At 43.3% G+C, this 16,263-nt stretch overlaps 1 protein-coding gene across 1 annotated transcript in view; it reads right to left on the minus strand.

The window, feature by feature from the left end:
* PDIA5 (protein disulfide isomerase family A member 5) overlaps window positions 1-16,263 on the minus strand; it is a 134,353-nt gene that overhangs the window by 66,649 nt on the left and 51,441 nt on the right. The window contains exons 6-8 of the mRNA XM_075001771.1: window positions 16,093-16,185; window positions 14,696-14,756; window positions 9,196-9,263 (exon numbers count right to left, since the gene is read on the minus strand). Coding sequence (XP_074857872.1) covers window positions 9,196-9,263; window positions 14,696-14,756; window positions 16,093-16,185 — 222 coding nt within the window. The remainder of the gene's footprint in view (window positions 1-9,195; window positions 9,264-14,695; window positions 14,757-16,092; window positions 16,186-16,263) is intronic.

The following is a 16,263-nucleotide window of genomic DNA, read 5'->3' on the forward strand; positions in this document are numbered from 1 at the left end:
GGGTTTTGCTTTGATGCAAGAGAGACTGGAGCCTGGCCGACTATTTACAGCTTGTAAAGAAATATACCCATAAGCTCATTGCTGTTCCTTGTTTTCTGCTACAGGTTACTTATACTTATATGCACTAAAAGATGTCCCCAAAGGGGACTTGTTCGATAGATTTACCAATGCCTTCCTTGTATAGCTACATTTTAAGGGGCGGGATGAGCAGGTTTATTCTATCAAAACAAAAAAGCAGTCAAGTAGCACTTTAAAGACTAACAAAATAATTTATTAGATGATGAGCTTTCATGGGACAGAAGTGGGTCTGTCCCATGAAAGCTCATCATCTAATAAATTATTTTGTTAGTCTTTAAAGTGCTACTTGACTGCTTTTTTGTTTTGATAGAATACAGACTAACATGGCTCTCTCTCTGTTACTATTTAGGTTTATTCTGTTTCTCAAATACCACAGCGCAGGAAATTTACAGACATTAACCAGGACATAAGCAGTTCTAGCCCCAGCTCTCTGACTTCAACTTGGACAGCCAGTTTAAAGTCTCACTGAAAGGCCCCAAACCCCAACTGCCTGAGCAGCAGCTTTACAGTTTAAAAAGGTGCTTCTGGAAAGGGTTTAAACCAACACTGATGTTGTTTAGCAACAGAGATCGCTTTCATTTGATGCAGCCTGAAAGAAATCTTTCCTGAGACGCTTCCAGAAATGAGTTTGGGCTCTGAGCTGCATGCCCGCTCTTTAAACAAACAAAGCTAGCCTCATCCTTCATTCCTTAGGGTCACAGTAATGTAGGGCTGGGAGGGGGCCTCAAGAGGCCATCTAGTCCAGCACCCTGTGTTGAGGCTGATGTCAGTGTATATCCATTACAACCAATGCTTGGTAAGGATGTGACCTGCCTTTTGCTACCACATACCCATGACTTCTAGAAACACCACATAGTGCTTATATACTTCATATATGTTAACTCAGCCTCACAATGCCCCTGTGAGGCAGGTGAGCACAATTCCCCATCTGTACACTGAGTAACTGAGGCACAGTGACTTGCCTCACAGAGACATCACTAAATCAGTGACACAATGGACACTAAGACTCAGGAGTTCCTGGCTCACCAACCTGTGCCATAATCAACAGACTACACTGCCTCTCAAACACTTCAAAACACTAGAGAGTAGTGGCTGGGACTAGCTGTGTATTTCCGTGAGGGGTGAGATTCATGCAGAAGAAGTCACCTCTCAACCTGAAGATACAACTCCAAGATTAACTCCACTTTAATGGCATTGACGGTTTAAATCATTTTAGCAGCATGGGCTTAATCCAAACTCCTCTAAAAACCGGATTTTCTCTTTCCAGCCGAACTACCACATCAGAATTTAATACCACTTTCCTGACTGCAGCAAACTGCGTGGACAAAATGTGCTCAGAGCCAGCTGGAAATAATCCTCACATGAAGGTCAATCAGCCTTTGTAACCCTCCAATATGCACTGGAGAGTTACAGTACGAAACACTGTCGTCTCTTTTCTACCACACCTATTCTAGCAAAACTCAAAGCAGCAGATTAAGGGGGCAAGCTTACATTAGCCTTCTTTTCATTTTACTTTTATGACTTTTTTTGAACCAATGACTGATTTTATTCCATCGTTACAGGTACTGAAGCTGATTCCTGACACCTTGTATCTCACGCTGTCATTTACATACCTGCAAAGTAGGTGAAACAAGATAGCGAGTCACAATGGTACAGCAGGGGTGCATTCCTCCCAATCCCTGTATAACTCAAATTTCATGCAAGTCAGAAGGAGACAGAAACCAGGCAGTAGCTTGGTTCCTGGATCCCCTGGGCTTACAAGAGCCAGGAAACTGACCAGCACATGGCTGGTCAGTTTCCTGGGTCCCACCAGCACAGGGAAGCCAGGAATCAGGCTCCCGCCTGGCTCCCGTCTCCCCTCTGCTAGAAGAGCCCGGGAAACTCACCAGCCCCGTACTGCTCAGTTTCCCAGGTCCCGCCAGTATGGTGAATCTGGGAACCAAGTAGCAGCCTGGCTCCCAGCTACCCACTGCTGGCAGGAGCCAAGCGTGGCTTCTACCCATCTCCCCCAGCTGGGGGAAACTGGGGAGAAGCCACACCACCCCTGCTGTCTGCCTCCCCGGCTGGGAGAAGCCATGATGCAGCAGCTCTGAGCCTAGTGGGTGATGCAGCTTCTCCCCAGCTGGGAGAAGCAGGGGAAAAGCCCCGCCACAGCAGCTGTCTGCCCACCAGGAGACTGGAGAGCTTTCAATCTACACTTGACTCATTAATGCAAGTTAAGCGCAAATCGAAATCACACGTAGTGGGGGAAGACTGTAATTTTACATGGTATAAATAACTACACAGATCAAAGGAGTACAGAGAGTCAGGCCCATTAGTTACACTTTGCACAAGGGTCAAACTGCCAAAGCTCTCACTTAAACCACAATGCAGGCTCAGAAAACTCCACCATTCCACAAGGGCATTCCTTGAGCCAGATGCTCAGCAGGTCTTACCTGTTTCAACATCACTGACTAGAAATAACATATGATGATCTACACCAGTTACCAGGAGCTATATGCCTCATGGATATCAAGACGATGACGTAGTGTCTCCAAATTTGCTATACTATATATTTCAGGAATTCCAAGAAAAAGATGAGATCAACACTTCCATCCAATGTGTAATACTTAGTATTTTAAAACACGTCTGTATTTTGCTGATCCCAAGCAATAAAGTGAGGCACGTGACACCCACTAACGCCATGAGCTACAAGAAAGGGGCCTAAGAATAATTTTGATTTGACCTCAATTGATTCATAAGCATCAGTCATGAGAATTCTGCCACAGTACTTCTTTTAAAAATAATCATTTTGAAGTCATACACAATGCTGAGCCAGTTTTAATGCAAATAATCTTACTGCACAACTAAATCTGCACACTCTGTATGGAGTATAATTGAACAAAACCTATTAAACAAACACAGAATTTCAGTTCATAAATTAAAGCCCAGCTAAAGCAAATGGAATATGATACAGTAACTTCCTTCATCTGACATGTTTCAGTGTATCTTACACTCCTGAAGCCCTAAGATTGCACATGAACTAAAGACAGTGATTCAGGAAAGTACTTAATAGCAATACCTAGCTCTTTCATGGGATTTTTTTTTTTTAAATCAACAGATCTCAGCACAGTTTGGCAGTGAAGATCAGTATTATTCTGCCCATTTTACAGAGGGGGAAACAGAGGCAAACTGCATGGACAAAATGTGCTCAGAGCCAGCTGGAATGAAATGACTTGCCAATGGTTGCCCAGCAGGCCAGCAGGAATAGAACACGCGTCCCCTGAGTTTCAGTCCACTAGACACTGTTGTGTTCTCAAGCAAGTTCCTGATATCAGTGGGGAATCAAGTATGTGCTTAAGTGCTCTGCCAACTACGGATGCACGTCCGACTTGGGGCCAGAGGGTGACAGTAACAGAAATCCACTGTTAATTGGAATTCACCCTGCTTGTGAGACAGAAAATCTTCTATTCAAATCATGAAGTGACCTTTTTCCTTTTGCACCATTGTGCAATCTAATATAAAATTATAAACCTACATTTACCTAAAAATGTCCTCTAGCTCCTCTTGGCCACTGCACTGACAGACAAAAAGCCAGTCCCAGAAGCAGAATATAGTAACTAATGTCAGATATGGTTCACCTTTCCCTTTTTACAACCTATTAAAGAAGCAGTTATTTTACTTCACTTTTTTTGTGCTCTCTCATAGCAATAATGACCTCTAAGCCTGGCATTTCTTGACAGTTAATGATGGGTTGGGTGAAAAACCGAGCCCTCATCTTTTGCAAGCCAGTCACAGACTGCCAGGAAATGCCTGACCCAGGGGTCAGGACTGCTTTAAAGCACACAGTGGAAAAGCTAGGAAGTGTAGAGTAGACTTAAAAGTCCATTTCATTTCAGAATTGGCAAAATACATATGGAAGAAATGAGATGATAGAGGAACACGAGGGTTTGAATACAGACCACGGGACTAAGCTTGTGCATGAAAACAGCTTCTTCCACAGTGAGATGCCAGGTCAAGAGTTTGGTCTGAGCTGACCTTGAGCAAACGTGAAGCCCTGTTGACATCAGCAACTTTTCATGTGGCACAGGTGTTGCTTGCATGGAGCTCGCGGTAATGTGAGGAACCTGGCATTTCATCTCACTGGGTTATTAAGAAAACAAAAAGCAGTCAAGTAGCACTTTAAAGACTAGCAAAATAATTTATTAGGTGAGCTTTTGTGGGACAGACCCACTTCTTCAGACCATAGCCAGACCAGAACAGACTCAATATTTAAGGCACAGAGAACCAAAAACAGTAATCATGGAGGACAAATCAGAAAAAAAAATGATCAAGGTGAGCAAATCAGAGAGCGGTGGGTGGGTGTCAAGGAGGTCAAGAATTAGATTAAGCCAAATATGCAGACAAGCCCCTATAGTGACTCAGAAAATGCCCATCCCAGTTCAAACCACATGTTAATGTGCCAAATTTGAATATAAAAGAGAGCTCGGCTGTTTCCTTTTGAACAGCGGTGCGAAAATTGTTTTTCAGTAACACGCATAGTTTGTAAGTCATTAACAGAATGGCCCCTTCCATTAAAATGTTGACTAACTGGTTTGTGGATCTGGAGTGTTTTGATGTCTGTTTTGTGCCCATTAACCCTTTGTCGAAGGGAGTTCGAAGTCTGTCCAATATACAAAGTATCTGGGCATTGTTGGCACATGATGGCATATATGATGTTCGTAGAGGAGCATGAGAAAGTGCCCAGGATTCTGTAAATAACCTGGTTAGGTCCAATGATGGTATTTCCAGAGAAGATATGTGGACAAAGCTGGCAGCGGGCTTTGTTGCAAAGAAAGGTTCCAGGACTGGTATTCCTGGGGTAAAGACTGTGGCTGTTTGTGAGGATCCTCATGAGATTGGGAGGTTGTCTGTCGGAGAGAACAGGCATGTCACCCAGGGCCTTCTGGAGTGTAGCATCCTGATTAAGGATAGGTTGTAGGTCTTTAATAATTTGTTGCAGTGGTTTGAGTTGGGGGCTGTATTTTCTGAGTTACTATAGGGCCTCGTCTGCATACTTGGCTTAATCTAATTCTCGACCTCTCCCCCACACTCCTCTACTCTCCGATTTGCTCACCTTGATCATTTTTTTTCTGATTTCTCCTCCTTGATTATTGTTTTTGGTTCTCTGTGCCTTAAATACTGAGTCTGTTCTGGTCTGGCGATGGTCTGAAGAAGTGGGTCTGTCCCACAAAAGCTCACCTAATAAATTATTTTGCTAGTCTTTAAAGTGCTACTTGACTGCTTTTTGTTTTGATACTATATAGACTAGCACGGCTCCCTCTCTGTTACTGGGTTAGTAAGTTGGTACTCTTCAACATCTGTGCTAAAGAGCAGAAGGAAATGATCAAGTTATGGAGGGGGGCTTGCACTTTGTGTAAAAAGTGGTATTGCCCATTGCATTGGCAACAGAAAATGACAAAAAAGACCATGTGTTCTGCACGGTGCTACCTCTCCAACACCAGTTACACACGTAGATGCTAATGTCTCTTATTTCTGCACACCTTCAGGCCTGGAGCATTCCACGTCACCTGTCCTGACAGATACAACTGTCTTTAAACAGAGGAACCTCGTATTCGTTCAATGCAATTTACACCATAGAACAGGTGGGATTTTAATGCTGTTCAGACACACCAGAATGCTTACAAAAGCATTTTCAAGAGCAGCACTTCATCCGTAAGAAACAAAAGCACTCCCAGTGAAGGTTGTCCTCAGCCTATAAGGATTTAGCACATGAGGATGCGGAGTTTCTAACAGCAGCATGTAAATGCGAGGGTTTCTAACACTCACAACATATGCTGACTGGAACTGCCCTGCCAATGAACCTCTCTGCTCTTCCTTGTGCAGCACCTCTGGGGCATAGCCTGCCATCTGTGACCACTTCCATAATGAAACACCATTCGGAGAAATCAGACGTGGCTTAGAGCAGAGTTTAACCCAAATCATCCTCAGTCATTTTCCTTTGCCTCCAATGTACCCAACTCCTGTTACGCTCCCCCCCCCCCGCCCGCCAAGGTATATGAAATTTTAACTCAAGCACTTTCTGTAAGTTATCTGAAGATCTCAGGTGGGGGCGGCAAGAGCAGCCAATGGGATGTAGCTTGATTTTAGTAAGGCTTTTGCTACAGACCCCACAAGTCACTCTCATTAACACACTAAGGAAATATGATCTAAGTGAAATTACTACAAGGCGGGTGCACAACTGGTTGAAAGTCTGTACTCGGGCAGTTCTTATCAATGGTTTATCATCAGACTAGGAGGGGGTGTCTAGTGGGATGCTGCATGGCTCATGCCTGGGTTTGGTACTATTTATGGTGACTACATCTCCCACAGACACATACGGGATGGGGAAAGGAGGGTGCTCCCCCTTCCCTGAGCCTCAGGGAAGTGGCCAGGGTGGAACAGCCTGGGCACACCCCCTCCCCCAGGCCCCAGGGAAGGGGAAAGTAACTAACTTGCCAGCTCCCTCTGTTAAGCTGAGCACATAGCGATGTACAGTGCACCTCTCTGGCAGGTAGCTGCACCTGTGCAGCAAACACGGGACAATTAGTCCCTTTCATAAAATACGTCGGGATGCCTTTTTGGCGTCCCAAATACAGGACGGATGGTCACCCTCGTACTATTCAATATTTTTATTAATGACTTAATTAATGGAGTTGCAGCGATGATTATGACATTTGCAGATGATGCCAATGGGGGGCGGTGCTAGCACTTAATGGGACAAAATTGTGATGACTGTGAGAAAGTGAAGACAGTGTTAGCGTGACATCAACAGGATGAAATTCAGTACAGACAAGTTGAAAGTATTACATTTAAGAAGGCAAAAATCAAATGCACAGCTACAAAATGGGGAATTAGTGGCTAGGCAGTAGTATTGCTGAAAAGGGTCTTGAGGCTAGAGTGGAACACAGATGGAATACGAGTCAGCAATGTGATAGCTAATATACCCAAATACGTTAGTAACAAGACTGTCGTAAGTGAGTCATGGAGGTAATTGTCCTCAGCATTGGTGAGACCTCAGCTAGAACACATTCTGTCCAGCTCTGGGCACCACACTTCAGGAAAGATGGGGATAAACTGAAGGAAGTCCAGAAGACAGCAACAAAAATAATAAAAGGGTTAGAAAACCTGATCTGTCATGAAAGGTTTCAAAAACTGGTCATGTTTACTCTTGAGAGAAGACAACTTGAGGTTGGGGGGGGAGTGATAAGTCTTCTAAGTCTGCTCAAAAAAAAAAAAAAAACCAATACATTCTCCTTCATATCCTCTGAAGATAGGACAAGAAACTAATGGGCTTAATTTGCAGAAAGGCATATTTAGGTTAGACATTAGGAAAAACTTCCTAACTATAAAGGATGTTAAGTTCTGGAATCGGCTTCTAAGGGAGGTGATTGAATTCCATCTTTGGAGGTTTTTAAGAACAGGTTGGACAAACACTGGTCAGGGAAGTTCTAGGTATACTTGGTACCGTCTCAGCACAGGGGGCTGGAGTGGGTGACCTCTCTGCATCCCTTCCAGTCACATAGTTCTATGATTGTTTGACCAATGCTAAATCTTATTTATGCAACTGTGGAACTCACTGCTGCAAGATATTACCACGGCCAGTACTTAAATGAAGTTCTAAAGAGGAATGATATGCCATGGAGAAGAGTATTATCTGCAGTCATAAAAAACTAAGATAACAAGGTCAATCAACTTAGATGCTTCATGAGATAGAGACGGGTCACCAGCTGCAGTCTGGAGGAATATCCACACTGAGACAAGAGATGGGACTGCAGCTCAGACATATCCATGCTAACTTTCATCTAGTTCAGGGATCAGCAACCAAAATAGCAAGAAGAGCCATTTTTTTCAAATCTGGTAAAAACTCAGTAATTCAAGTGCCACAATGCATGTGAATACGAGATGGTTCTTAATGTCAACCCACACTTTCTGTAACCCTTATTTTAAGAACGGTGCACACACAATGATTTGTACATGTTCACTGCAGGAGGTTCACAAACTTTTTGCATATTCTATTTCCTCACACTTTACAAGGGTGTGTTTGTACCACTGTCTTCCTGACTTTTACTCCCGAACACCCTTTAATTAGGTCAATTTTACTTTACCTTTAATTTCAGTTTTCTTCCTTAAAACGTGTGTTGCACTTCACAGCGCAAATACCGCAAGCTTCCTTTTCCTTACCAAGACTGTATTAGCAATGCCATCCAAACACAGATACAGTATCATAACCCACAACGCACTGTGTATATTAAAGGAGGCGTTATCCAACATTTCGAGATCTCATATTATTTGCTATTTAGATACAAGTTGCTCATTGTTGGCTTTTGGACATTCACCATTTATCGAAAATAATCAGGAGGGTGTTTGTTGTTTTGTTTTTATTTCAACTTTGCAATTATATTGCTGGGATCCACAAAGAACTCCTTAAAGAGGCTCCAGAGCCGCAGGCTGCCGACCCCTGATCTAGCCAGTTTGCTAAAAAATAGCACAGAATAGCAGCCCAAACACAATCCCACCCAGGACCGTGGGTATGAACTTGGTCACCACCCACATTGCTATGGCACCACTGATACTTTTATGAGCTAGCTTGGTCAAAGATCACTCAGGTATTGCCGTATGAGGTGTGATTCTACTTCTCACTGCAATGCAGATGTGCCTTTATAGACAGGACATTGGACTCAATGGACCATTAGATCCTAATCCTGCAACTCACCCTTAACTTCACACATGACCAGCCACATTCCGATCAACAGAATTGTTCACCTTCTTAAAGCTAAGTGTGTGGAAAAGTATGTGCAGGATCAGAACCACAGCTAGGTCTGGCAAGAGTTACACTCAGCATAGGAGGTGAATCAGTAAAATGTCATGCGCCACAGTAACAATAAAAAACAAACACTGTGAAAGGATTTGGAATTCAGTTTGGGTTTGGGAGATGGTATTTTTTTCAGAGCTGTTTAAAATATTTTTTCTCCAAGCTAAAATCACTTAAGATGTTCTGCTTCAGTTAATATGTACATAGTGTTAATGTGCAGATCATAAACTTAAGATTTTTTTTTTTTGTTTTAACATTATACATTTTGTCATCTTCTCACTTACATATGTGCCCCTCAGTTCTGTGGCTGCCTGCTGGTAAGATGGCATCATTCTCTTACAAACACTGCACCCTGGTCAAAAAAAGGGGAAAACACGCAAGGTAAATCACACACCAGTAATGACACTATTCATACATTTTCACGGATGAAATGTAGCACAGTCACAGATTAAAAGTCTTCTGAAAAACAGCCTCAGATCTCAAAACATTCTAAAGAACACCAAGATTAAAAAACAAAATCACTTTCTATTCCTTACTTACTTCACTATAAAGATGAGAAAGAATGAGAAGTCCTGTGGCACCTTATAGACTAACAGATTTATTGGAGCATAAGCTTTCGTAGGCAAAGCCCCACTTCATCAGATACATCTCCAATGCTCCAATAAATCTGTTAGTCTATAAGATTCCACAGGACTTCTTGTTGTTTTTGCGGGGACAAATAAAAACAGCTACCCTCTGATACTTATACACCTGAGATTATCCACCATCTCTAAGGCTATGTCTACACTAGAGAGTTTTGTAGACAAAAAACTGGGCTTTTGTCAACAAAACTCTGAGCAGCTACACACAAAATGCATTTTGTTGACAGAAGCTGTAGACAAAGAGCTGGGTAGATGCTCTGGGGGCCCTTGTGTTGACAGAGTGGATTAAAAAAAAATCGATCCACTTTTATGTGTAGATGCAATCTGTTGACAGAAGTTTTGTCGGAACGTCTCTTCCAACATTAACTTCTGTAGACATATGCTTCTACTGTAGACGTAGCCTAAGTGAATTAGGTGACAGGGTGAGATTGGGAAGCAACTCACAAGAGGAAAAGCAGCTTAGCACAGCCCTGGCAATCATGCTGAGTGGGAGCAGTTGGGGAAGAGGCATCCCTAAATCAATTAGGGCCAGCTGGTCCCTCTTAAGGCTGCCTTTAACCTCCCTCCGTCGCCCCCCACTAGGGTTGGGAGAGTGTAGGAGGAGGTTGGAGATTCAAACAAGCAAGGAGGGAGTTAGAGAGCAGTCCAGAGACAGTATATTCACCCCCCAAGACAGTGGAGGAGGGGAGCAGCTCCTGCAGGTACCCTGAGGCCTCAGCCAAAGGCTGAGAGGACTTAGGACTGAGCCTGCTCAAGCCAGGTGGGGCTCTTACCTGCTGCGTTTTGGGACTTGGAACCAAAGCCCAGACCCCCAGCAGGGCTAACCGGGCTCCATGCGTGAGACTGTGGCCTGAACAGAGGACTGGGGCCCAGGAGTTACACAGACCCTGCCACAAATTACTTTTTACCCATTTGTGTTTAGTTCTGTATTTCATTTACCCAAATCAGTCCATTTCACGCTCAGGTTCACATTCTGATTCCAGAAGCAGCAGCAAAGTGGTGTTCTGTTTGGGATCATGACAATTCATCAGAATTCTTAACACTTGAAACAGTTTTCACCAATATTCTCCCTCCCCAAAATTTTCACATATGTTTTTGCTTCCCGCACCCCATGATTTAACGAAAAAACAAATTCTAAATTCTGGATCTAAACTAAGTTCTCAGGATCCCTTTAATTGAAGCCACACGCATGGGCGTACAGTACAGGGACTTAATCCTTTATTCCCTGAGCACTCGATAGATATTGGACCCACTCAGCGAGAGTATCAGGACCTCAAGCTGCTTTTAAAAGTTGCTTGTCACAACCAAGTTCCAGGTCCCTAATACAGCACTACAGTGCAAAAGCACTCAATCTGTCCCTCCCTATGGAACAATAAGTGCACCTCTCATCCAACCCTGTTTAACAAGTTTTAGCAATTAATGGAGACAGCCTCTCTTAGCACACTAAGTGGACATTTTTAAACAAAAAATTTGATTACTTAGGAAATATGATAGTTCAAAGACGATCCTCCAGATGTCAGACAAGGTGGATTAGCTAGCAAAAACAGGAGAGAGAAGATCTTGGACTGGCGTGTGCTAAAAAGCTGGGTGTAAATGATGCTTTAGGAGGTTTAAGTAGATTAGCAATAAATCACCCTGTAACCAGCAAATTTTTCCATTGCCAAGTAACCCGAGAAGGAGAAGATGACGTGAGTAAGTTCTACTGAGTCAGATGAAAGGGACTTTTATCTGAATGACTCCTGGGACTGCAATGCGACAGCATCTGTCTTCCTGCCAGCAGGGAGGAGAAGAAAAAGAATAAGTAGTAGCCCTGGGGGCTGGATGAGAGCTCCTCCCAAAAAAGATCTGCTATTATTTAGAAAAAAAGAACATCCATGCTGGGTCAGACCAAAGGTCCACCTAGCCCAGTATCCTGTCTTTCAACGGTGGCCAATGCCAGATGCTCCAGAGGGAGTGAACGGAACAGGTTATCATCAACTGATCCTCCTCCTATCATCCAATTCCAGCTTCTGACAGAGACGAGGGGCACCATTCCTATCCATCCTGGCTAACAGCCTTTGATGGACCCAACCTCCATGAAATTATCTTGTTCTTTCTTGTTAAAAGTTCTGGTGTTCATAACATGCTACAGCAAGAAGATCCACAGGCCTACCATATGTTGCATGATGAAAAACTTTTTTTGTTTTAAACCCCTACCCATTAATTTAATTTGGTGATCCCCAGTTCTTGTGTTATGGGAACAAGTATGTAACTTTTCCTTATTATCTTTTTTCACACCAGTCACAGTTTTATAGACCTCTATCATATCCCTCCTTAATCTCCTCATTTCTAATCTAAGGAGTCTCATTCTTTTTAATCTCGCTTCATATGGCACCTGCTCCAACCCCCTTATCGTGTTTGTCAGCCTTTTCTGAACCTTTTCCAAAGCCAACGTATCTTTTGAGATGAGGTGATCACATTTGTATGCAGCATTCAAGATGTGGGTGTATTTCTGGGAGATTCTGGAAAAAGCAATTCAGGTTTTCCCACATCAGTGTGCACCAAACTCAACCAGGAAGAACATCTTCTAGGAGGGAAAGAAAAAAGGAGTCAAGTTTCCATGACTATTATGCCTGAAATTGATCACTGTATTCTTGCACTTTTACTTTATTTAGCAGTGTGCCAACACCTTCTTCTTCCTACTCACTAGCTCACACTGAAAATGTCTATTGCCTGTGAGTCTGCCACAGCACAGTACAAACGGATGACTTCACTGACTTTGATTTCTCTGCAATACAACTGGCTTCCAAGGAAGTTTAAAAGCATGGCAAACACCTTCCACAGATCTCAGTCACATACCCTCCCAAATGAAGAGATGTGGGACTCCGATTCTTTTTAAGTTTTCTTCCAATGCTGCATAATACCAGTGTGAAACACAGCGGTGCCCAGAAGAGAATGATCCAGATTTCCCTGCCGCAGTAACAAGACTTAGGTCAGATCACAGAGCAGCGATCTGAATCGGCACATTATGACTACCAAGGTTTGAATGTGAGTGCTGGATGGTCTTGGTCTCTTGAATACATGGCACATCAGAAAGAAAGGTGAAGAGTGGGATGAGAACCAAGTCAGAACATGAGAACAGACGTACTGGGTCAGACCAAAGGTCCATCTAGCCCAGTATCCTGTCTCCAACAGTGGCCAAGGCCAGATGTCCCAGAGAGAGTGAACAGAAGAAGTAAACATTGCGCGATCCCTCTCCTGTCATCCACTTCCATCCTTTGACAAACAGAGGCTAGGGACACTATTCCTACCCATCCTAGCTAACAAGTACTGATCGACCTATCCTCCATGAATTTATCTAGTTCTTTCTAGAACCCTGTTGAAGTCCCGGTCTCCACAATGTCCTCCTGCCAGGAATTCCACAGGCCAACTGTGTGCGGTGCGAAGAAGGTTAACATTAAACAAAAGATGAGAGAATGATGGGTTGTAAAATCAAACAAGGGTAAGAAAAATAAGGTGGCTATTCTTTACACAAGTTTAGAAAGCAGAAAAAAACATTACAACAGAGAAAACTAGCAGGTGCTCAAAAGCAGCACGACTGGAAGCAGCAGTGCTCTAGGGCAAAGGTCTGAAGCTGGTCTAAGGGAATCAAGGGTCAGGTAATGTACATTTCAACTCAGGGAACACAGTTATTAGCGAGGGAGGTAAAATAGTCCGAGTGTTCTGGGGGCTCAGGAACCTCTAAAGGAAGAAGTCAGGGAAGGCCTATTACCTCACAGCCATAAGGGTGGGAGACCGTTAACGGCAGTTACAGTACATGCTACAACTCAGAACATGGCAAGGCCACGCAGGGATGAACCATCCTACCACACGTGTCAATTTAAATTAAAAGGGCTAGCGTAAGCTGCAGTGGTAAGGGAAACGTGCTTTTTTATTGAGCTATTAGACCAAATCCTGGCCAGTTCTGGTCACCCTAGCCAAACACAGATAGGACTAAATGTAGAATCACAAACGCTGGATGACGAAACAACCATGGGCCACTCATTAGGAAACCACAGATCACATTGCCTCGGGATGGTCATTTTAACACAGCAAAGCAATGACCACCAACTTGCAAGTGACACCTAACTCATCATCAGGTCCACTATCAAGGCTAACAACACTGTGCCTATCTCGGATCATGGGACCACTCCAGTTCCACAGCTCACACTGGCTCTAGTGTAAGGGTACGGAGCCATAAAGTGCTGGCCAGGCTCAAAGCTGCTGAATGGAATTGTAAGAGTCCTCCATGCAGCAATAGTAGATCAGTTGGATTGATCGCTTTCCCAGATAGTTGGACCAACAACTGTTGACCACATGTGCTATGTTCACAAGTGAATGAACTGTAAGCACGCCCCAATCGGCGTTGACTATATTTATTAGAATATTTATCAGCAAGAGTGTGACAGTCACACACAATGTACATCGTGTGACTCGGTCTCCAGGCACTGACAGGACACAAACAATAACCTCACTGCCACACTGTTAAGGTGTCACGTGACTGTCAATATGTCACTTGTTACAACTCTGACACATTTTGCAAAAGGCTCTGAGGAACCCTAGCATTTTGGATTCCGTTATGATCACCCTGGTCTCCTTGGGAGATTCCCTGCTCTAGTGGGACCAACATTTCTTGGGCTCTGGAAAAGCAGAACACAGAAGAAAGTGAACAAAAGCATGAATAGCATTCACACATGTCCATTGTACTGGACAAGACAGAATCCAACACAGAAGTATGTGTGTTAAGTCACAGGCACTTGGTATATCAGACAGGAACAGAAAATGGGAAAAACCAAACAGGACAAATAATAAGAAAATTATGTGACAGTGCAGTGACTGAGACCGGTGCCAGCAGGCCCTGGAAAGAGGCAGAACTTTTGTAAAGAAAAGGGAAAACAAATTAGGTGGGGATGGCAGGGAGAGAGTGACTGGCCAGGAGAATGATTGAGTGGATACCAGGGGAAAAAAGACCAGAAAGAAACCACATGACAAATGCTAAGGGCTGTAAAGTGCAAGGAGATGAAAATTAATCACTAAAGAGATAAATGAAGAACACCTCTGGGTAGGGATGATGGCTGATCAGCCAAAGGTGTGACAGGTTTATAGGAAATGCCAGATCACTTACATGGGGCATAGAACATCATCAGAAGAGGTCTGTCTTCTTTCTTTAAAAGCCTTTTGAATTCCTGCAGAAAAAGCGAACAAAAACCAGTGTCAGTGAAACAGATACATGCATCAGGACGCAGCTGGTTTTATCAGCGTTCATCTTTAAAAAGCAAATTAAGTATTGAAGACGCTTCCCCTTGTTTGCTTCATTACTTAAGGAGGAAAAAAAATCCTGTAAAAAGCCAAAGCTTGAATAACTGAATTCCAGGTTAGAAAGAGTTAATATAGATTATCAGGGGACTCATTCAGCACCAGAAACTTTCAGTGCTAGGATGTGGAAATTACACTACCTGTTGGTTCTCACTAGAAGCTTTTAGAAGCTACAGGATAATAGACCCATTTTCCTGCCTCATCCTTTCAAAGGCAACTACTCTGATTTCTTATTAAAGAGATGAACTTGTATAAAAAAAAAAAAAAAAAAAGACTTTAGCTTCCACGCCATGAAAGCCTAAGCAGGCCATGAGAGGCCATGAGAATAGATTTTTCAGTTCCAGTTATGGTGCGGAAGCCACATGAAGTTTTTAAATTGAACGTGACCCCAGGAGAGCTGGTAATGAAGAACAATACAGTGAAGATTAAAAATTAATCTTCTTACAAAAAACGAATGTCAAAAATGACTGTTCCTCGTATCAAAAACGAAAGCCAGAAAATGGAAAAGACTCTGTACGAAACAGCAGCCAAAGCTCAATCAATTACAATTTTAAAATCAACAGACCGGAAAAGCATACAAAACACCAAGCTGATCATTACCGTTACCATTGCAATAACCCCCTCTTTTCAAAACGAGAAATAACATTTAACTCTCTTCGCAGCCTTCCCACTGAAACTGAAGAAGGCTGGCCTGGTGGCTATTGCCCTAGGCTAGCGCTGTGGAGATGTGGTTTCCACCTCCTGCATGAACTCAGGCAATCACTGAATCTCACCGTGCTTCACTGTCGGTCTATAAAATGAACACATCATTGCTTTCTCCTGGCCTCTTTGTCATTTCTATTTAGACATACTCCTCATGGCAAGCACTGGTCTTTGACTGGGTGTACAGCTCATTGCACAATGAAGTTCTAATCACACTTGAAGCACTGCAAACCTCCTCTCCCAGAGTGATTCTATAATTCACTCAAAGTAAGGCAGCATTCTGCAGCAGAGATGGCACCAGCCTAGAAGTCAGGAGAGCAGGCAGGCTCTGGAGTTAACATGAGATGTGAACTTGGGAGAGTGACAAATAATCTGCATCTCAGTTTCTTCATCTACAAAGCGCTAATTGTGCTTCCACACTTCTTACAGACATTCACACTGAAGAGAGACACACACACACACACACACACACACCCCCACCCACCAGCTATGTGATTAAATTACCTTTTCACTGTCGACATGCACAACATCTTTGGCTTCGGGATCCTCCTCCCACAACGGAGCTCCTTCTGGATCCTTGAGAAAGGCCACCACTGACTGCAGTGAATGGAAAGACATCACATGACTTTTAAATGTAAGTGCAACCAGAACTAAGAGGGATCCCATCCCAAATGT

This window comes from Carettochelys insculpta, chromosome 8, assembly GCF_033958435.1.
Source record: "Carettochelys insculpta isolate YL-2023 chromosome 8, ASM3395843v1, whole genome shotgun sequence".
NCBI lineage: Eukaryota > Metazoa > Chordata > Testudines > Carettochelyidae > Carettochelys > Carettochelys insculpta.